This window comes from Drosophila yakuba, chromosome 3L (assembly GCF_016746365.2).
Source record: "Drosophila yakuba strain Tai18E2 chromosome 3L, Prin_Dyak_Tai18E2_2.1, whole genome shotgun sequence".
NCBI lineage: Eukaryota > Metazoa > Arthropoda > Insecta > Diptera > Drosophilidae > Drosophila > Drosophila yakuba.
This window is the reverse complement of record NC_052529.2, coordinates 2,242,657-2,262,406: the sequence shown is the minus strand read 5'-3', so window position 1 is coordinate 2,262,406 and position 19,750 is coordinate 2,242,657. Positions and strand designations below refer to the sequence as shown.

At 49.8% G+C, this 19,750-nt stretch overlaps 4 protein-coding genes across 14 annotated transcripts; 1 reads left to right on the top strand and 3 right to left on the bottom strand.

Moving 5' to 3' along the window:
* Positions 1 to 66: 66 nt before the first annotated feature.
* On the bottom strand, positions 67 to 4,126 carry LOC6532506 (adenylyl cyclase X E). 9 transcript variants are annotated; one of them, XM_039374043.2, is made up of 12 exons: positions 3,954 to 4,123; positions 3,758 to 3,898; positions 3,551 to 3,701; positions 3,154 to 3,491; positions 2,971 to 3,101; positions 1,967 to 2,908; positions 1,667 to 1,913; positions 1,524 to 1,613; positions 1,196 to 1,473; positions 741 to 1,144; positions 477 to 686; positions 67 to 421 (listed from the first exon to the last, which is right to left on the bottom strand). In XM_039374043.2, exons 1-12 carry the CDS (start codon positions 4,032 to 4,034, stop codon positions 84 to 86), a joined length of 3,351 nt encoding a protein of 1,116 aa, XP_039229977.1. In that variant the 5' UTR covers positions 4,035 to 4,123; the 3' UTR covers positions 67 to 83. The 9 variants fall into 9 exon arrangements, 7 of the variants coding, with proteins under 7 accessions (XP_039229977.1, XP_002093252.2, XP_039229982.1 ...); XM_002093216.4 differs by having other exon boundaries at positions 1,205 to 1,473; positions 3,954 to 4,122; XM_039374044.2 differs by lacking the exon at positions 67 to 421 and having other exon boundaries at positions 506 to 686; positions 754 to 1,144; positions 3,954 to 4,125.
* Positions 4,127 to 5,056: 930 nt separating this feature from the next.
* LOC6532504 (adenylyl cyclase X E) lies at positions 5,057 to 11,260 on the bottom strand. Of its 3 annotated transcripts, XM_002093214.4 has the most exons (12): positions 10,837 to 11,252; positions 10,297 to 10,534; positions 8,935 to 9,758; positions 8,561 to 8,842; positions 7,773 to 8,058; positions 7,532 to 7,707; positions 7,260 to 7,475; positions 6,870 to 7,194; positions 6,538 to 6,806; positions 6,383 to 6,477; positions 6,175 to 6,326; positions 5,057 to 5,891 (listed from the first exon to the last, which is right to left on the bottom strand). In XM_002093214.4, the coding sequence occupies exons 2-12, from the start codon at positions 10,417 to 10,419 to the stop codon at positions 5,151 to 5,153; spliced, it is 3,489 nt and encodes a 1,162-aa protein (XP_002093250.1). In that variant the 5' UTR covers positions 10,420 to 10,534; positions 10,837 to 11,252; the 3' UTR covers positions 5,057 to 5,150. The 3 variants fall into 3 exon arrangements, with proteins under 3 accessions (XP_002093250.1, XP_015049401.1, XP_015049403.1); XM_015193915.3 differs by lacking the exons at positions 10,297 to 10,534; positions 10,837 to 11,252 and adding an exon at positions 9,852 to 9,973; XM_015193917.3 differs by lacking the exons at positions 5,057 to 5,891; positions 6,175 to 6,326; positions 6,383 to 6,477; ... (1 more) ...; positions 6,870 to 7,194; positions 7,260 to 7,475 and having other exon boundaries at positions 7,629 to 7,713; positions 10,837 to 11,260.
* Positions 11,261 to 11,799: 539 nt separating this feature from the next.
* Positions 11,800 to 13,704, top strand: LOC6532503 (regulation of nuclear pre-mRNA domain-containing protein 1A). The gene is made up of 4 exons (XM_002093213.3): positions 11,800 to 12,068; positions 12,127 to 12,827; positions 12,962 to 13,105; positions 13,384 to 13,704. The coding sequence occupies exons 1-4, from the start codon at positions 11,918 to 11,920 to the stop codon at positions 13,534 to 13,536; spliced, it is 1,149 nt and encodes a 382-aa protein (XP_002093249.1). The 5' UTR covers positions 11,800 to 11,917; the 3' UTR covers positions 13,537 to 13,704.
* Positions 13,667 to 19,462, bottom strand: LOC6532502 (intraflagellar transport protein 172 homolog). Its single transcript, XM_002093212.3, has 5 exons — positions 19,322 to 19,462; positions 18,792 to 19,137; positions 18,451 to 18,737; positions 17,351 to 18,394; positions 13,667 to 17,279 (listed from the first exon to the last, which is right to left on the bottom strand). The coding sequence occupies exons 1-5, from the start codon at positions 19,358 to 19,360 to the stop codon at positions 13,731 to 13,733; spliced, it is 5,265 nt and encodes a 1,754-aa protein (XP_002093248.1). The 5' UTR covers positions 19,361 to 19,462; the 3' UTR covers positions 13,667 to 13,730.
* Between the last annotated feature and the right edge of the window lie 288 nt (positions 19,463 to 19,750).

Genomic DNA, 19,750 nt, shown 5'->3' with positions numbered 1-19,750 from the left:
ATTGCTTCCAATCACAAGTCTCGCATTGAGACCTTAGAACACTACAAATACCATAAAAGAAATGCATTCTGTTTCCAATTAATCTATTTTTCAGCTCTTTTTTCATCCAACCACTGCACGGAGACAATGCTGCCCATGTGCGAATCATTATTCCGGCTAATATGTTGGAAGTGTAAGTTCTCGTCCAGGTCGACAAGGTAAGTGGGCACTTGGCCCACTCCCTTCACAAAGGTCATCCCTCGAAAAGTGCACCGAATGTTAAAGTCCTGCAGGATATTGGAGGTGCTGTCGGTCACGTGAATGCCATCCAGCACTCCCGTAGAAGTCATCCGGGAGGCCATGTTGACAGTGTGTCCCCAGATGTCGTAGTGCGGCTTGGAGAGCCCCACAACACCGGCCATCACAGGTCCATGGGCGATGCCTAAAGTGATCCGGAAGTGGAATAGAGTCACACACTTAGTAATGATTGAACCCACCAATCTTTAAGCTGCCAGTTAGTTTAGAATCCTTTTCGAAGAAAATCCCCTTGGACTGGATATCACGCATGATGCGAAGTAAATTCAAAGCGAATTCAGTCATGACCAGGACTGTATTGTCAGTCTCATTTATGGTTGCCTGGGAGGGGAGCCGCTCCCTGCTCTTTGTGTCATAATCATCGTCATCCATCGGGGCAAATCGAACGGAAGCTAGAAATGCAATTATCATATGATATCACGCAATAATATTGCAAATAAACAAACTCGATTTCTGGACCTTATCGGCTTCGGGATTTGCTGAGATGGGAACGCTGACCGCAAGGTCCGTGTAGTGATCGACGTCCAGGCCGCAGGCCGCTAGGTATGTCCAGCCCATCACCTTGATCTTCTCGATTTTGTACCAGGTTTGGTAGTTAAGCAGGAGTTCGTCGAAGTAGCAGATCATCTCGTGGAGAGCCCGCAGTCCCGAGTGATCCGCCTCGTAGTTCTCGATGGTGGCGAACATCACGGCCACATGGGAGAAGTTCTCATAGTACAGTTGATCGCTGCGTCGACGCACCTTGAACACCTCTGCCACGTGGGTGGGCAGTATGTTGGCCATGATGATCTTGATGGTGCGGGTTTTGACCTTGGTCTGCTTGTGCTTTTTTTCGAAACACAAGCTCATGCTAGGAAAAGTCGGTCAGTATGTATGTAAACTAACCAACTAACTAACAAACTATAAGTACAAGTAGCTCGCCTTCAGGATGTAGTTGAGGTTGCCCTCGCGCACCACCACCATGATGAAGAAGGCAATCAGGTACCAGCTGTGGGCCAGACTCGATGTCATGCCCACATTGGTGGTTTCCGATCGCTCAAAGGCGAATCCGTAGTAGGCGTAAACCGTGATCATATGGCAGCCTACGATGGCCAGACCCACTGTTAGCTTTATGATCAGCGGAATGCCAATGATGACCAGCATAAGGCTAAGCACAATGATTACTGCATACGTCACTGGCTATTGGGATATTGTAAACTGGGATACTAACGTAAACTTAGGATACTAACCCAGGGCATGAAGCAAATCATCTGGGGCTTGAGGTTGTGCAACTCGGAATCTATAATTTGCAGCTCAAGCCTGGCTATATCACAAGACAACTATTGTAAGCAAATCAGTCGATTATAAAACGCTGGAGTGCAAAAGGACTCACCACTGATGCCGAAGACATTATATACAGCATGAACAGCACGACAATCCCCAATGGAACCCTAACGAACACCGACATCTCGATCAGATTGGAGATCTTGATCAACCAGCGACTTAGGAAGGTGGAGGGTTGCGTCATGGGCGTGAGTCGGCGGCCACGAAGCCAAAGTTTCTTATAGGAAGCCAGCAGGAGTGCCAAGAGTATGAGCAGAAACAGACCAAACAACATGGTATAGTCCATGGCTGCTTTTCTGGAAATCAATGAAGCTACAGTAAGGGAACCCAAATAGCGTTTAAAACTCACGTATGGAGTAGGTTCATAGCTATAATAGTGGCTCCAGCTAAGACCATCATCCCCAGGCTGTATTTCATTAACAGGTCCCGCATTTTGCTGAAGGACCATTCCATCTTCCAGCTGCGGAAAGTGGTAAAGAGGTAGTACGACTCCAGATGGAATCGATACTCCTCGTTGATGTCCTTTTTAGCCATTCGGTGCAGCGGGCGTCTGATCTTGCACGCCTGAACTCGGTTCAGCGGCATGTGCTCCACCTCGAGAATCATATCGCGCTGCGCCTTCACCTGGATATCTTCGTAATCCTGGGTGAAAATAAAACTGAAGTTGTAGTCGTTCTGCGAGATATTGTCGTCCTCCAAGTCATCGGAGTCCTCGAAATTTGGAAGTCGACTTCTTATTAGGTAGGTACTTAGATTAGAACGTTGCAGGAGAGGATCCTGTTTGGCCGTCTCGGTACCCTCCTCATACACATAGTGGTTGTCCAACAAGCCCAGTGTGCGACTAGAAATGTGCACCTTTCCAGGAAGTCCGGAGGACTCCAGCCGATTGGTGATGTCGACGTCCTTTGACCAGATGTCAAACTGCCACTTGGTCAACCCAATAATCCCAGCGAGTATCTCTCCCGAGTGCACCCCGACCCGAAGTTCGATCCTCTTATTCCGTCGCTGGCTGGCTTCGCGGCTTATCTCAATCATGTCCAGAGCCTGGTTCACACAGGCGTTGGCGTGGGTAGCAAAGTAGCTGGGAATCCCAGTGACGCAGGTGTACGAGTCGCCCAGGAACTTGATGCGCGTGGCCCTGTTGTGATTGGCGGCCAAATCGAAATTTACGAACAACTCGTGCAGAATGGCCACAAGTTCTGAAACGTCCATAGTGGTCGTTAGATTCGTAAAGTCAACCATATCGGCTTCTAGAATAGATACTTCCGGATGGGGCTCCATAAAGAGATGTCTATGGGCAATAAGCTGATTTCCTTGGTCCGATCACGCTGTCATATAATCTGTGGAACTCACCGTGTTTTTGTAAATGGAATAAGATTCGACGGATCTTCTTCAATGTGACTGGCGATGGTATCTTGCAAAAATCTCGCCAGCGTTGCTGGTATAATTGAGTCCATCAAGGCCTTTTCCTGTTTCATTGCCATCTAGGGAAAACGATATAAGGTAACTAGTCCAAGAAAATTTACCTCTACCCACCTGAAGCACCAAGTTCTGGTACACCAGCTGGTAACGACTGAGTATTCCGCTTCTCATGTTGTACTCCCGGAATCCGGATAGGGACATGGACAGCATGTTTAGAAAAAACAGATACGCCCCATACGCCGTTAGCTCCCACACTTCATCATGTGTGTTGATGTTGACCATGAACGTCATGTAAGCAAAGTACACCAGTGAAACGGCTAGGCCCAAAAGGTAAGCTCTGCCATTTTCCACAAAGGCTATTGGAAACATCAGGTAGACCAGGACAATCACTACGTGATCGAAATTTGGTATCAGATTAAATGCACGAAAGTAACAGATGGGCAGTATCAAGTCTGAAAAGGATTAGATCTAAGTGTGAGTCTTGTATACGAATGTCGCAGAAGACACAAACCCATCGCAGTCAGAAGAACGGCCATTAAACAGCTGACCAAAATGGCAATGACTTCGTACTGCTCGACGTTGGACTCCCTGCTGGGCATCAGAATAGATGGAGTGAGTAACATGACCGCGAAATACGGAAGCACAGTGAGAAAATCAATGTCCTGCATCGGAGGAAACACAGTAATTTGGAAAAATGCCTTTATCGTATTTTTCCCACCTTAACCACGCTGAACAGCAAAATCACATGAATGAGCATCAAAATTTCAATGACTATAATAAGTTGGGTTACAACCGCCGCTGAAACCAACTGCAGGTGCCGATGATAAACGCCTTCCAAACGCAAATCGCGGCACTTGTACTGGAATTAAGTAGGGCTTGGATACTTATAAAGGTACATCCGCGATTTAGCATACCCGCAGGAGTTTCCACTCGTACCCCGGCATGTTTCCCAGAGAGCGGTAGTCTACTACATTTTCGCTGTGGTCTGGATCCATTTCGCAAGTGTATGTATAATAAATTGTAAACAGATGGATTTTTTTAATAAAGTTTTAGACATAAAATGAAAAAGGAGATTGTTTCTTTTCTTTTAGTTTTAAGGGGCCACTTTTACTTTCTCGGTCAGTATTAATGGTCGAAATTGATACTGAAGAAGTCAATATTTGAAATTTTAATTAGGCGCGGTGAAATGTTTTGACAATTAGAGCAAAAAAAATTATTATTTTTTTTTAAAAGAAAAAAAACTCTAGGCCGTCGCCATTTGATGCCTAAAAGTATGCAACACGATTTCCCGAAATTTTAAATAGCTTCAGCTCAAAAGTATGCAATCGAATATTAACACATTTTGTCCAGCCACCTGCTGCGATTTCTGTTCGCCTGGTACCAGGAGTCGAAACTTCTGCTAATTTGCCGACCCGAGAAAATGTTTTGATAATTAGAGCATACTTTTGGGCTGAACATAGTTAAAATTTGCCCCAAAATTGTTGCATACTCTTGGGCTTGGCGAGAACAGTTCGAAAAACATGGTCACACTATGTATTCTAGGCCGTTGCAATTTGGTGCCTAAAAGTATGCAACACGATTTCCCGCAATTTGAAATAGCTTCAGCTCAAAAGTATGCAATGGAATATTAACACATTTTGTCCAGCCACCTGCTGCGATTTCTGTTCGCCTGGTATCAGGAGTCGAAACTTCTGCTATTTTGCCGACCAAATTGGCCTCAACCCGAGCATTTCGTGATTGATTTTAAGCACTAGGCGAACATAATCGTTAGCAGGCTGCTGCTGGGAATCGTTAGTCACCTTCTGCGTTTCCTGTTCGCCTGGTACTTGAATCGAAAAATCTCCCAATTTGCTCCACCAATTTGCCACAAACTAGCGTATTGCGGCAAATTACCCGATTTGTGGCATCAGACGAACATAATCCAAGGATGCTAAAGGCTCCGAGATATTCTGTTGTACTGCCAAACGGAACTACGCGGCTTATGGACAGAAAAAACATGGAAAGTCTGCCCAACTTGTTTAGTTCGAATTACAGCATTTATTTGTGACTGCCTTAAGCCTAATATATTTATATACATGCATGCCTTAGACCTAATCTCTGGTAAAATTCAGCTAGTCTTCTTTGGTTGCCGCGGGCGGGCGATGTGGCAGGAACTGGTACTCGCTGTCGGTGCCGATGATGTAGGTGGGTATGTTGCCACGCCCCTTGACAAAGGTCATGCCCCGGTAGTTGCACTGGATGTTGAACTCGCGCAGCTTGAGCGCTGTGTTCTCGGTGACTTGGATCTGGCCGGGCACGCCGGTGGAGTCCATGCGGGAGGCCATGTTCACGGGGTTGCCCCAGATGTCGTAGTGGGGCTTCGAGATGCCCACCACTCCGGCCATGGCCCTGCCGTGTGAAATGCCGATCCTTAGCATGCCGTAGTCGGTGCTGCCCTCGTACTCCGTCTGCATGTTCTCCGTGTTGAAGCGCCGCATGGTGCGCATCAGGTCCAGGGCAAACTCGGCCATCACACGCACCACCTCGTTGCTGCTGCTCCCGTTTTGGGTGGTGCTGATGCGCGGCCCACTGGTGATCACATTGCCCTCGTACTGACCCCGCTCCAAGTCGAGGTCCAGGGCTATGTTGCTCCCGTTTCCGTACGGCACCCGCTGCACTCCGTCCGCATCGGAGCTGCGTGCTCCGTCATACCGACTCCTGCGGCCGTTGGGCATGAGCGAAACGTTGCGGAACTTCATCTGGGGAGCGTTCACCTGCTCGGAACGGGAGACATCCAGGCCACAGGCCGCCATGTACGTCCAGTTGGCCACCTTGATCTTCTCCACGCGCAGGCTCTGCGAGTACTTGTTCAGCTGGAAGAGGAGCAACAGATACTTTAATTAGTTTCATTTAAAATTCTATCTATTCTATTTAAGTATAAATATGGTTATGGCTTTCCTTCAATTGACAAGGGTAGAATTTATCTCATAGACGGTAGACAGAATGTCACTGCTATCTAATTCAAGACGGCTTTTGGATATAGCGCACTTGGTTCTACTACGATTCGATAAGATTGCTATGCTGCGTTACGAAGTGCCTAAATTTAGGTACATATTTCTATGGGGGATTCACGGAAAATGATGGCAGACTACTCACCACATCGTCAAAGTCGCAGATAATCTCATTCAGCACCCGCAATCCGATCTTGTCGGTGTCGAAGTTTTTGATCGAGGCAAACATTACGGCCACATTGTCGTACTCCTCATAGTAAAGCTCATTCTGCAGTTGGTTCGACAGATAGAAGTCAGCTGGGTGGGCGGATTTGGATTTTAGTTTGGAATTAGCTAGTTTTGTGGAAACTTACCAACATGCGTGGGCAAAATGTTGGTGAGTAGCACTTTGATGGTGTCATTGGTGATCAGGGCATCCTCCTGCTTCTTGATTAGCTGCCGTTTCCAGCTGCCAAATGAATAATGTGTGAATAACGCTTCTTGCAAGAGCTAAGTTTGCAGTTATTACTTGTAATCCACTTTGGCAATGAACTCCGTTTGCCGCTCCATCAGGTGGAAAATGCCGAACGTTATGATCATCAGCAGGATGTGCGAGTATTTGGCGTTGAAGTTGACATTGGTGGAGGGGCTGTTGGCGTAGATGTAGTTGAACTCGGACACCACCAGCACCGCATAGCCGATCATTATCAGGGCGGAGAAGCAGGACTTGATGATAAAGGGGATCCGTGTAAAGAGAAAGGACATGCCAATCACCAGTGTCATGCAGTTGGTGAGTATCTGCAGAGAAATAAGTTTGTCAATAGCAGAGGTGTTAGTGACAGACTGTCGGCGATTTCCCACCCAAGGATGAAAGCACTGCACCCGCTCGTCGTAGCTCGGTTCCAGATCCGCGTAGTCCTCGTCGCTGCTGCATCCCACCACTTGCATTATGGCCACCGCGCAGTAGGAGAAGATGATCAGGAAGTACATCACCACGCGGATGACCACGTTGCGCTGCATCTCATCCGACATGCGGAAGAAGAAACCACTGAGGTTGCCGTTCGGCGAGGACACATCCGCATCGGACATGTACATGATCCAGAGCTTTTTGTACCAGGACACGATCAGCAGCATGGTGAGCAGGATAATCGTAGTGCCATCTATGTACCAGTAGTGATAGCGAGCACTTAAATATGATTCCGAAGGTTATTATCTGCTTAATAAAACAAAAAAAGGGAAAGCTTTACTTACTCCTTGCTCAGAAGCTGGATGGTCAGCAGACCCATGTATATGACCCAAGCTAAGGCAATGCTGTACTTGAGCATCACATCTGGCTCCTTCATGTACTGGAACTCCCAGTTGCGGATGCGGAAGAACAGACAGCACGAGCTGATGTTGCGGCGAAAGGTCTCCTCTTCGATTTCATCCTGGGTGAGCCGCGTGCTTCGCCTGAAAACTTTGGTGAGCCTGAAAGGGAGATGGCCTTTAGCAATACATTCCATGGCTTGACAAGCACTACTCACTGTATCCTGCCGATGGGCATCTTGTCCAGCTCGCGACACATCTCCAGCTTGGCCTGGTTGCGCACCTGGTTGTACTGGTGGAGCGTGGAGTTGTGCATGAAGTTGGCCTTGCTGACCTCGCTAAGCTTCTTCGCCTGCCGCTCCCTCATCCTGCGACGCGGGTCATGCATGGGGGCCTACAACTTTCGGTTCGAGATAAGTGTGCTGGCGAGGAACGCAGAACCTTTCGGGGAATACTCACGCGCAGCGACTTGATGAGGAAGGTGCGAATGCCGTGCTTCTGGAGCACTGGATCCTCTCGAGCTTTTTCGGTGCCGTCCTCGAAGAAATACTCGCCATCCAGCAGTGATAGCGTCTTCTGGCTGACATGCACTCTTCCTGTGGCTCCGGTGGCCTCTAGTCGATTGGCGATATCCACGTCCTTTGACCATATGTCAAACTGCCACTTGGCAGCTCCAATAACGCCGGAGAGCACATCTCCCGAGTGGACGCCGATTCGCATGTCGATATTCAGATGGCGTTTCTCCCTAATGAAAGAGAATAGTAATTATTACAGGGATATACCTTTTACTTTCCACAAAATCAATGATATGAGTTTCCAAAGGTGGGCATACATTATATAGTTATTTTCCAAGAATTGTAAACAGCTTTTATTGGTCAATTTTATAGGTTTCCATTTGAATTCGTTCGTCTTATCAAGTTTGGCAAGGTACGTCGGTCACTTATGACATTACGTTTATTAGAGCACGCAATTCCAGTTTAAATTGTTAAATTCGGGAAAAGGAAGAAGAAAATAGCCCTTCGGCAGTTGTGTGTGAAACAATTTGTTGTCTACTAAATAATCGTTCAAATTCCTTTAATTCCATTATGACAGATTCGATTATAAATTTCCCTAATCGTTATCAGTAATCACAGCTCTCATCCGGCCGAATGAAATGCGAGTTATCAGTGGTGACTAAACACAACACGGCTAATGACTTCAATATTCTAATACTTTAATTAATAACGCCTAATATTACATGTGCCCACCTGACATCTCGTATGTCCTTGATCATCCGCAGTCCCAGGTCCACACAGCACTTGGCGTGATCCGCATTGGGATTGGCCAGCCCAGCCACGCAGTAGTAGCAGTCGCCCAGGAACTTGATCCTCAGCACGTTGTACTCCTCGCTGGCGATGTCGAAGCGCACAAAGAGATCGTGCAGGGCCTCCACTAGCTTCTTTACATCCAGGGTGGTGGTCAGGTGGGTGTAGTTAACCACATCCGCGTACAGGACGGTCACATCATCGTGAGGCTCGATGAAGAGGGTGCTGCATGAAGGTGCAGGATTGTAATATGGAATAGTTATTTAAACTTCAATTTTAAAATCACTTCAAAAAGAGTTGTATAGCATTGAACTCACCCATGATCCGGTTGGCGCCACCTTTTGAGGGTCTGGCTATCCGCACTCCGTCGCAGATCCACTTGTGATTGCTGCTGGTGCTGCTGCTTGGACCGCTCGATGCGGTTCTTCACATCCTCCTGCAAGCGATCGGCGATCTGGGCAGGCAGGATGCTCAGCAGAAGACTTCGCTCCTGATCCCTGGCATAGCGCAACAGGAGGTTCTCCTCCACATACTGCCGACGATCGAGGAAGGTGGTGCGTAGCGCTATATCCCTCATCAGGCGAAAGAAGATCCCCAAGAGGTTGACACAACTCAGGTATATAGCCTCGTTGAGGATGCTGTGCATTTGGTTGTCATCCTTGGCGGTGATCACGAAGCTGTAGTTTATTATGTAGCAAAAGGTGACTGCCGATCCCAGGACAAAGGGTTGCAGCAGGTACGGCACCGGCATGAACATGTATATGGCGTACAGGGTGTACGCATCGTAGATCGGATTCAGGATGTCGTTGTGGCTGGTGGCGTGGTAGACATTCAGCCCGATGTCCATCAGGACCATCACACAGACCGCCAGCCAGGAAGTGGCGTACACCACCCAGCCGTGCTTGCTCACCAGCTCGCTCCGGAAGTTCACGGACAGCACCACCCAGATGACCAAACCCGAGCATATGTAGGCCACCATGTCCACGTACACGTACTTGATCTGCGGCGTGGTGAGCAGGAGCAGCGTGTGGATCACGGTCACTGCCACGTGGATGAAGATGAACAGCGACAGGTAGCCGACGCGCAGGCGCCGCATGTAGAAGTCGTACGAGTCCTCCAGCTCCAGGTTGCGACATTTTCTCTGTAGCATTGGGGTAAGTAGAGGATTTAGTCAAAATTGTGAAATATGGATACGACTAAAGAGATATTAAGTACAGGAGAATAGGTTTCTTACCGAAAAAGTATTGTTTTGTTTACTTTTGCTAAACCTACATGCTAAGATTAATTTTGTTGCTAACGCTGCTCTTACAAGTGCCTTTCATACTCGTTTATCATGGCTGTCATCATTAACCTTAATAGAGACGTTAGACTGAACGCTACATAAATTCACAAGTAATGGAATACAATTCAATTTGGCATAATTTGCATAAAGTTTTTAGTTCCCGGAAGGGAATTGTAAATAACGTTTTTACTGGATACTTGCAGATAGAGATAAAATCGCTCACTACTAACACGATTACACGATCTATAAAGTGCAGGAACTTAGCATTCGGTTGCAATTTGGTAAACTCAGATTTTACTGATGGCTTATAAAGATAAAGAGTGGCGCGAATAAAACTTTCCACCACTGCATTGCTGGATGTTTTCGAAATTCGAACCCCTTCAGATGAGGCACTCACCACAAGATACGACCATTCCCAGTTCTTCTCGTTCTGCACGGTTTGGGCCTGGCTGCTGGTTCTGGCCAGACTGATGGGGTTGGACCGATTGTACTCGATGGCCGAGTCGAAGTAGGAGTCCATGTTGGCGCCAGTTCAGGTCGGATCGGGTTGGATGGGATCAGAGGATCAATGGATCAGTGCGGCGGGGTCATTTTCGGTGGCGGCTATCCAAAATCAGAGGCTGCCTGGCAATCACCTATTATCAGATCAAACAATTAAACCCACAGCCAAATAGCTATCGGCTATCAGAGTTCCAGCCACAAAGTCCCCCAATAGGCATTGAATCAGTCAATTGAGGGGCTTCGCTTATCGGCGCCACCAAAAAAGAGGGAGGTGTGTTAGGGGAACCTCTCCGGATTTCAGATTTCGGATTTCGTGCTGTTCGTATGTTTATGTGATTATATGTGCGTAAGGTGGCGAAAACAGCAGCTAATTTAGCAATTTGTCTAATGTGCCATTGATAGTGGTAATAGCTAATGGTCTGTAAATCACACTCACCCGCACTCGCACTCCAAATCGTAAACCGAATCGGAATCGGAATAGGAATGGGAATGGGAATCGATCAGGCGAACTTCGTCTGCATTATCAGCTGCAGTGGACGAGAGCGAGTATAGAGGGAAGGATCACGGCTATATGGCTGTGTAATTTATTTGCGGGCTTTGCACGTAGGAACGGGCACTTGAGGCGACCGATTTCGCACTTCACTTTCGTTGAGTAATAAATACGATAATAATTAATAAAAAATTAACACCACTTAAGCGCGTAGCGCTCCAACAAGCCAATACACGGCGGACAGGTATCACAAATTACTCTTTTGCCGCGATAAGCGCTCGCCCCGATTCGATTCCGTGCGACTTAATTGCCCCCGGGAGCTGATATCTATACACGCGACCGACTCCAACCAACTGCTGCGACCAACTGAGTGCCCAACACACCTGTCGAATCGCTCGCACTCGGATTCTCGATGGCTGAGTGCTGAAAGTGGTGTGCTTATCAGTGTGAAAAGTGTTTGGCGGCGCTGGCGCTTGATTGATGACACAGTCGTAGGTAGGGTGCTTGCTTGTCAAGTGAAGTTATTAAAAATCTACTGTCGATTTTTGCAATTTGTTAAAACTATTAAAATAGACTATTCATTTGCTCTAATATTTAAATTCAAATTCAAATTCGGGCGCCTAGCACTGGCTCCATCTGGCGGGCTATGCTGAAAGCTAGGAGTTTCAGCCCTGGAAATTGGAATATATGGCAGCACTGTATTATGGAACAGCATTAACTTTAAAATGTATTTATGAAAAAATTCATTTGGCAGCCAACTCTGCACGGTTCGAGAACAACACAGCAATAAATTGAAGAAGCAAAGTGCCGTAGGAACGCTAATTTCTCGAAAAATTGATTTCCCGCCAAGGCGAGTGTGACCAGTCGTCGTAATTCTAATCAACCTGCGATCTAGGCGTCTTTGGTATTTTGGTCGAAACGGCAAACGCATTCCAAGCTGTTTATTTTTCGGAAACTTGAAAATATTGCAATCGTTCGAGCGATTTGATAATAAGTCCGGAAAAGCGGCGGAAAACCAGAAGCAGCCATGTCGGCCTTCACGGAGACGGCTCTCCTCAAGAAGCTGGCCGAGCTGAACAGCAGTCAGCAGAGCATCCAGACGCTATCCCTGTGGCTAATTCACCACCGCAAACACAGCGCAGCGATTGTAAAAACCTGGCAGCGGGAGCTGGAGAACGGTGGGTATCCTGGCCATCCTGTGCAGCACACAACCTAATGCATTCCCGCCCCCTACAGTGCCGGAGCCCAAGAAGCTGACCTTCATGTATCTGGCCAACGACGTGATCCAGAACAGCAAGAAAAAGGGGCCGGAATACGGCAAGGAGTTCAGCCATGTGCTGGGCAAGGTGTTCGTCCACATTGGCGAGAAGTGCAGCTCGGACAAGTTGCTGGGCAGCCTCGGAAGGATCCTGAACATCTGGCTGGAGCGCGGCGTCTACGATCCCAAGGCCATTGCCGACTGGAGGTCCCGATTACACAAGGAGGCCGCTGGCAGCAGCACCAGCACAAGCAGTAATGGCAAGACCAATGGGAATAGTGAGAAGCCGGAAAAGGAAAAGCATAAAGATTCCGGTGGCCACAGCAAGCCCGAGAAATCCGAGCGCCGCGAGAAGCGTAAGCACGAGGACCGCCACTCCAAGTCCAAGCGCTCGCGCCATCACGCCCAAGGCAGCAGTAGCAGTAGCTCGAATACAGCTCCGCCGGCAGAGGAAGTCGTTTCTGTGGAACCGGAAAACGGTCACACGCCACCATATTTGCCTTTGGGGGAACCCCCGGAGCCCGAGGAGCTCATCAAGGCCCTGACCAGCATCGAAAACTCCGCATCCAGCGATGCCGTGGTGCGCGAGCGTATCGCCAAGCTGCCCCAGGAAATATCCGAGATTAGCTGCATCAGCAAGCTGGAAGATAAGGACAAGGCCAAGGCTCTGGCCGTACAGGTGGGGCACCAATCTAAGTGTACTTAGATGTGGTCACAGCAAGAGCCACGGAGAAAGAACTTTGTGACAGTGTTTTGACCGCAAATGTTTTAAGCCTCATCCCGAATGGATACTATTAATCATTTTCCTTTTAGGTGAACGAAGCTGTGGATCTGCTGAACGACTACAACGCACGATTGGCGGCGGAAATGGAGGAGCGCGCCAAGCTGGCCACCATGCTGCGAGATTTTCAAGCGGAGCAGAAGGAACTTCTCTCCCAGGCTGAGCAACGCCTCGATGTACGTTCTCCATGGTCTAAGCACTGCATGCTCTTTGGGGTTGTTAGATAAAGATCATTATCCAAAAACTATGGGGTGTTGTTCGCCACAGAACAAATTAAATACTGCCCATTGAAGTGGCGCTAATTATTTGATGTTACCTAGTCTAGTCGCTTGTGGGCTATCCGCATTTTGTATTAATATTTTATTTGCATTAAAAAACCCAAATCTATTCTAGTGCAGTCCCCCTTTAATTACACGTGTTGAGCATCGTCGCCTAATTCTTTGTGTCTTTGCAGGAACACAAAAAGAAGCTGGCCAAGATGTTGGGCCTGCAGAAGGAGATCCACGACCACCTCTCCAACCTGCCCGACCTGACCCAATTGCCGGACGTGACTGGCGGACTGGCGCCCCTGCCCTCCGCTGGCGATCTCTTCAACGCCCTGCATTGAATGATCCAGAACCTGAAACCTAAGGAGCCACTTTAAGTCAAGACTAGAGTTTATATATATATTTGCAGTTGTCCCCCTACTCGCACCGCGTCCACAAATCCCCTGACTGTAATCCAAACACACACCCGGATGACGATTTCAATATAGCATCTAATTGCAAGCAACTTACATTCTTGGATTTCTTCTTCTGTCCCTTAGTGCATCACGTAGTTGGCTGCACCCTGCCACTTTTCGGTAAACGAAATGATGTCGGCAATACCGCTGCCCGGTGACATCTTCAAGGCCACCGAGAACTTGCTCCACACGTCGCGGTTCACTTGGTTGCTCGACCCTTGGAAGGTCACCGGCTGACGGCCTCTGACGGGAAATCCACTCAGCATGCAAGGCAGATCATTGGGCCCCAGACTTGACTCGTACAAGCCGCGATCATCGGTGGGCAGCTGTTGGTCCACTTGCTGGTCCATGCTCACAGCTAGAACCCATTCGCGCACCTCCTCGTGAAGGCTGGGATCATTCTTTAGGTGAATATCCTCGGGCAAGGGCACGGAACTGGGAAAATCAGTGCTAGCCAGGTCGGAATGATCCACCAACTGGCCGGAACCCTCCTCAATGGCCTCGCACACGTCCAGATAATGGTTAAGCATCACAAAGGCCTCGGCTTCGCGACCTGCCTGGCGGAGATCCATCCCAGCTTCGTAGAAACCCTTGTCCACCGGCAGCAGATCCGTGTGGCGCAGCAGAGCCAAGGATAAGCGCAGAGCCACCGGTTGAAGTGCCTGTACCTCCTTGCATGCGGCTCTGGTAGCGTAATAGTGGGCTATTAACAGGAACTGCTCCATGCTGGCTGTAAATTTAGATTGGGACGGCTCCGGAGTAGCCTTAAGGGCCTGCAGCAAGCGGGAGAGGAAGTCCCTCAAGTGGCGCCATGTGGTGCCGCGCTCCGTTTGCTCCTCCCTCAGGGCCAAGCAGTCCAGGGCGATCCTGGTGTAGATATTAAAGTGGGCTTCGATCGGAGGAGCGCCGTAGCTCAAGTAGAGTTCCAGGGCCGTGGTGCAGTTGCCTTCCCGAATGAGCTGGGCTGCATAGACGGCCACATACTTCTGCAGCAGGGCGGGATTCAGTCCCTTGGCCTTCTCCAAGCATCGCTGCCACTGACCCTGCTCCGCCAGGAGATCCAGGGCGGAGACTATGTCTATGTCCGCCAGTTGCTCAATGTTGCCCTCGTGCTTCAGGCTGGCCTTCTGCTGCTGCTCCACATAGGCCAGGAGTTGCAGATCTGGATCGATCTCCTTGGCCAGCCGGCGAGCCTTGCTCCATTGTTCCGTCTTGATGAACACGTCCACCGCCTGCTTGGGCATGTCCGCCGCCAAGTACAGCTGAGCTGCGGGTCCTATCTGCTTAATGGCAAGTAATCGCGGTCCCAGCGATTGGGCCAACTCCTGGGCATCCTGACCCTCCAAAAACTGATTGCAAATCTCAGCGGCCCGTAGTAGAGCTCTCTCCAAAGTGGACGCATCCTCGGCATTGGTGGAGTCTATCTGCATGAGGCACTCGGCCGCCTTGCGAAACTGCTCCTTCTTGGCAAACTCGGCTGCCTTTTGTAGATAGCCCCGCGAAATGGAGGCGGCATCCTCGCCAGCTTGTGCCTGCGCCTGACCCCGTTGAAGTTGGGCCTGAAGACGCCTTAGGTCGTTTAGTGCCGACGGATAGTGCTCCTCGGCGATGCGCAGGGCATCTTCGTAGAGGGACTCCTGCTTGTAGTGCTCTATAATCAAGTCCGGGCGATGGGCCCTCAGAAGAAGAGCTTCATAGTCCTTGTAGTTACTGGTTTCCAGGGCAGCCGATGCTTGTCCTATCAGAACTTCTCCCACAGCATCGGGGAGATGATTTTCAGCCACATTCAGGGCCGCCTGCCAATCGCCTGCATGTTGGTACATCAAAATGGCCTCCCGGGGCTTATTGGCCTTTAAGAATTCTGCCTCCGCCGCCTCGAACTTCCCCTCATCCTCTAGCGACATGGCGATCTTCAGATGCACCTCATCTGTGGACTTCCCAGCAAATTTGCACAGCTCCATTGCGAATTCGAATTGTCCGGAATCACAGGCAAATCCCACTGCTGTATCCAGCAGACCCAGTTTGCTCAGCAATCTCACTGCACCCTCTGTGGGCATGGACTTGGCCCACATGTAGGCCACCTGCTGGCTGGCTCCCTCGGTGCCCTTCTGCTTGGCCACCCTGTAGCCATCCTCCCAGCGCCCCGAGGAGCAGTACATGTGCACGGCGGACTTCCAGTCACCGGAGGCTACGAAATGCATCTCGGCGTTCTTCAGTTTGCCACGGGACTCCAGTTGGCGAGCCAAATGCAAGTGGGTGCTATCCAGCAAATCCTTGTGATAACGCTCCACCAAGCGGATCATGGAGTCGTACAACTCCCTCCGCTTATACATAGCAATGGCCAGATCGGGTTCGTTGACCGCTATCAGGACCTTCTCGGCATCCCTGAACTTGCCCTGCTCCTCCAGCGTTCCAGCAAGTTGAACGAAGAGCTCGCGAACTTGCTCCGCCTTCAGGTATTTCTCACCAATTACATAGGCCCTTTCCCATTTGCCATGGCGATTGAGTAGTTCTATGGCATCCTTGTGCAGATTGGCCCGCACCAACATGTCCTCTGCTCCATCAAGATCTCCTGCAAAGGCCAGATGCTTGGCGAGATCCACGGCATACCGCTGTATAAGCTCCGGTTCATCCAGGACCTTGGCTATCTGGACTGCCTTGCGCCATTGCTTGGCGCCCACGGCGGCTTCCAAGGCCTTTTGCGTGGCTCCCGCTTCGATGTAGTGGTTAATTGAGGCGTCCAATTGCTTGCGGCTCACCAGCCAATCGCCCCACTCCTCCTCCAGCGCCGTTACCTCCTGCGGGGCCACTACTCGTCCTATTTCCAATGCTCTGGCATATGCTCCGCCCTTTCGGTAAAGAGCTAGAGCTGCTTCGGGCCGGGATAGCCGATGGGCTATGTCTCCAGCCAGTTCATAGAGTTCGGAGCGAACTAGTCCCTCGGTTACCTGCAGCATTACTTGCTCATCCTGCAGAATGTGGGGTGTCTTTAGGGCCAAACGAGCAGCCCTTGCTGGTTTGCTGGCCTTCAGGTAAAGGGACATCGCCTGCTCGAGATCACCCTGCTCCTCGAGCACCTGACCAGCCTTCTCCTGCTGCTCGCTACTCAGCAAGTAGTCCATGTGCTGTTGCTTCAACTCTAAGATCCTGTTATATCCACGCCTCTCCGCCAGAGCCACTGCCTCATCCCACATGCCCAGCTGCTGGTACATCTTCAGTGCTGACTCGATGTCACCCTGCTCCAGATAAATCCGCTCAGCGGTGCGTAAGTCCGATCCGAGCAGAGCCATCTTGGCGCGAACTTCAGGACAGAGGATGCCAGGGGAGCCTGAGGACTCCTCGAACTCATCCGCCTGCTGGATCATTCCAGCTAAGTAGTACGCTTTGGATACGTTACCTAAGGCAGCATAGCATCGCTGGGCTACTCGGAGGTTTCCATCTTCCAGGGAGATCAATGCCAGATTGTGCCACATGGCCTTTGCGGCCGGCTTGTCACCCAGCGACTCTAGAAAGTGCACGGCTCTTCCAAAATCACTGTCATTTACGGCGGTGCCAAATTCCACAAGCCCTTCATCCAACTGGTAGTTGTGTTCGCTGGGTCCGTCCTGGGAGCGAACCACTGTGCGTCCCTGTGGAAGATTAATAGGATTAGGATTATATTATCAAAGGATGAAAATTATCTACAGCATTATGTACACACATTTTCACGGAGCACCTCGATGGCTTCACCTCGCACGCTCTGCATGGTCACATGCTCCGGCAGATCTATGTTGTACCAGATGGCCAGGTTGGAGTTGCTCTGGGCCACCACCACATCGCTCTGGGGAACCCACTGAACAAAGGAAATATTGCTGAGCAGGGTCTGCTTCTTGCCAGTGTAGTTATCCACTAGGATTAAGCGCAGTTTTTTGTCGCGGAACAGAAGCTTATGGGCAGTCTCACTTAGTTCCAGCCAGTCGATCTTTGTCTCATGACTAATCTGCCCACTGGTCATCCTACTGACCAGATCGACGACACATATGGTCTTGGCATCCAAGAGGAAGGCGAGTTTTTTGTTTTCCTTTGCATTTCCTCGCTCATTTAGACGCACTGAGATCACGTGGGGATTCACGAATTCCGTGCGCACAGATCCCAGAATGGAGTTCTCACCGTATTCCACCAAGCTCAGTTCGCCCACATTGAAGATCAGGCAAACGGTGGGATTCTCAAAGTAGAATCGTTCATGGTGACCAGAGGCAGTCCAAGGAACCTCACTGCTCAAATTTCTGGTCAAATCGCAAAGGATGAGAGACTCCTCCGTTCGGGCGACCAGGTAATTATCCCGGCCCATAATTCTTACGTCATCGATCTCCAGACCCAGCTGCGATTCAATGGTGAGGGCTTGCGAGGGCTCTGTCAAGGATCTCACCAACAGTTGACTGGGCGCCACGAAGATCAGCTCGAACTTGTCCTGCCACACGGTGCGTCGAAGTACGGACTCAAAGAGGAGTACAGCTCCACTGACGGATCCCAGGGCGAGTCGGGCTCCATCTCTTCGCCAGAGGAGGCTGCTCAACGTGTACAAGCAGTCCACCTCCTTGCTGGCACTCTCGCTCCACGCTCCTTGTCGTGGACTCCACGCAAAGATGCGTATCCTGTCAAAGCTGCCGAAGGCCACTGCCTGTCCATTCGGACTACAGGCGGCCACCGTGAACTCCCGCTCGCCTTCCGTCCGGGAATGATCAAAGGTGCGTAGTTGGCGACCCTGGAAGTGGGTGAGCTAAAGAAATCTCCAAAGGAACCATATCCTTGTGCACATACCATACTGTCATAAAACACTATCCGCTGATCACAGCCACCGACACAGAAGCCACCGTGTGGCCAGGCTAGAGCAAATGGTGGCACTGGATGCTGTACTACTCTGCCCAGTGGTTCCGTGGCCTCATCCGTCATGAAGTAGCGGATGATGGTGCCATCGTTGTGGCCGCTCAGGAAGCCAGTTCCCTTGGTATTGGCCGCCAAGGAAATGCAGATGCTATCGCCGCCGTAGAGACTTTGCGATTTGTTGCTCTTGCTGTGAAGCGCACGCACTTTGCCGTCCTCTAGTCCTGTTGTAAATACCTAATGAAATAAATTCATTGCATGCAGAAAAAGAGATGTACCTGCTATAATGGAACCCGAAGTAAGCCAAATCAGTGCAGTCACAGCACTGACCTGAGGGAACTTGTTGCAGATCACCTTCTTGTCGTTCCAGGATTCCCCCAACTTGTACACATAGACGATGCTGTCGCTCTGGCCAACTGCCAGTTTGGTGGAGTCCGGACTGAAGGCCAGTCCCCTTATGACATAGGAGTTCTTCCCATTCGCGGGATTAGCTGGCTTGGTGCTGAACTTATCGCGTCTTTCGCCTGCATCATCATACAGTAGAATATGCCGATCTGCCGTGGCTATGGCCAACTTCTGCTGATTGGGGGACCAGGCTAGTCCCGCTATTCGTTGGATTTGCTCCTGGAAAGAAGAGCAGTTTAACTTATTATATAAATAGCGTTCTTTAAAGCAAGCTGTCCTAAAATTGGAAAAATAAAAATTCAAAACGTAATTAGTTCGCAACATTAAAATCCGATGAAATTTTTAAACGAAAGAACTGAAAATATTTAATATGTTCAACTTTTTCCATTCGCCAACTGATTACCTGGCCCTCCAGCAAAGTTCGCAGATATTTCAACTGCATTTCAACTGATTTCAAGTGCTCTTAAAATAATAAATCGAACGCGAATTTGTTAATTTTCCGTCGCAGTATCTGCCGTTGTTGTGGTCCGAGTCAGTTGTTGTGGCAACCGGGAGCCCGGCAACCACCCCTGCCACCCACTTCCACGTCCATTTCCACTTCCACCCCTTTGTGGTGTCGTGTGCTGTGGTGTTGTCTATTTTCTTGGCGCTTCCGCTTTGCGCTGCCATTCTAAATAAATGGCCTTTGTTTTGAGATGCAGCAGGTGCCGGGGCTGCCACAGGATGGGCCAGGATGTGGCTCTGCGGCGCTGTTTGGGGGTGGGTGTGCGTCCCACCCGCAGGCACAAAGCTGTTGCTTGCTCTGCAGACAGCGCAGTCCTCTGTGAGTTGT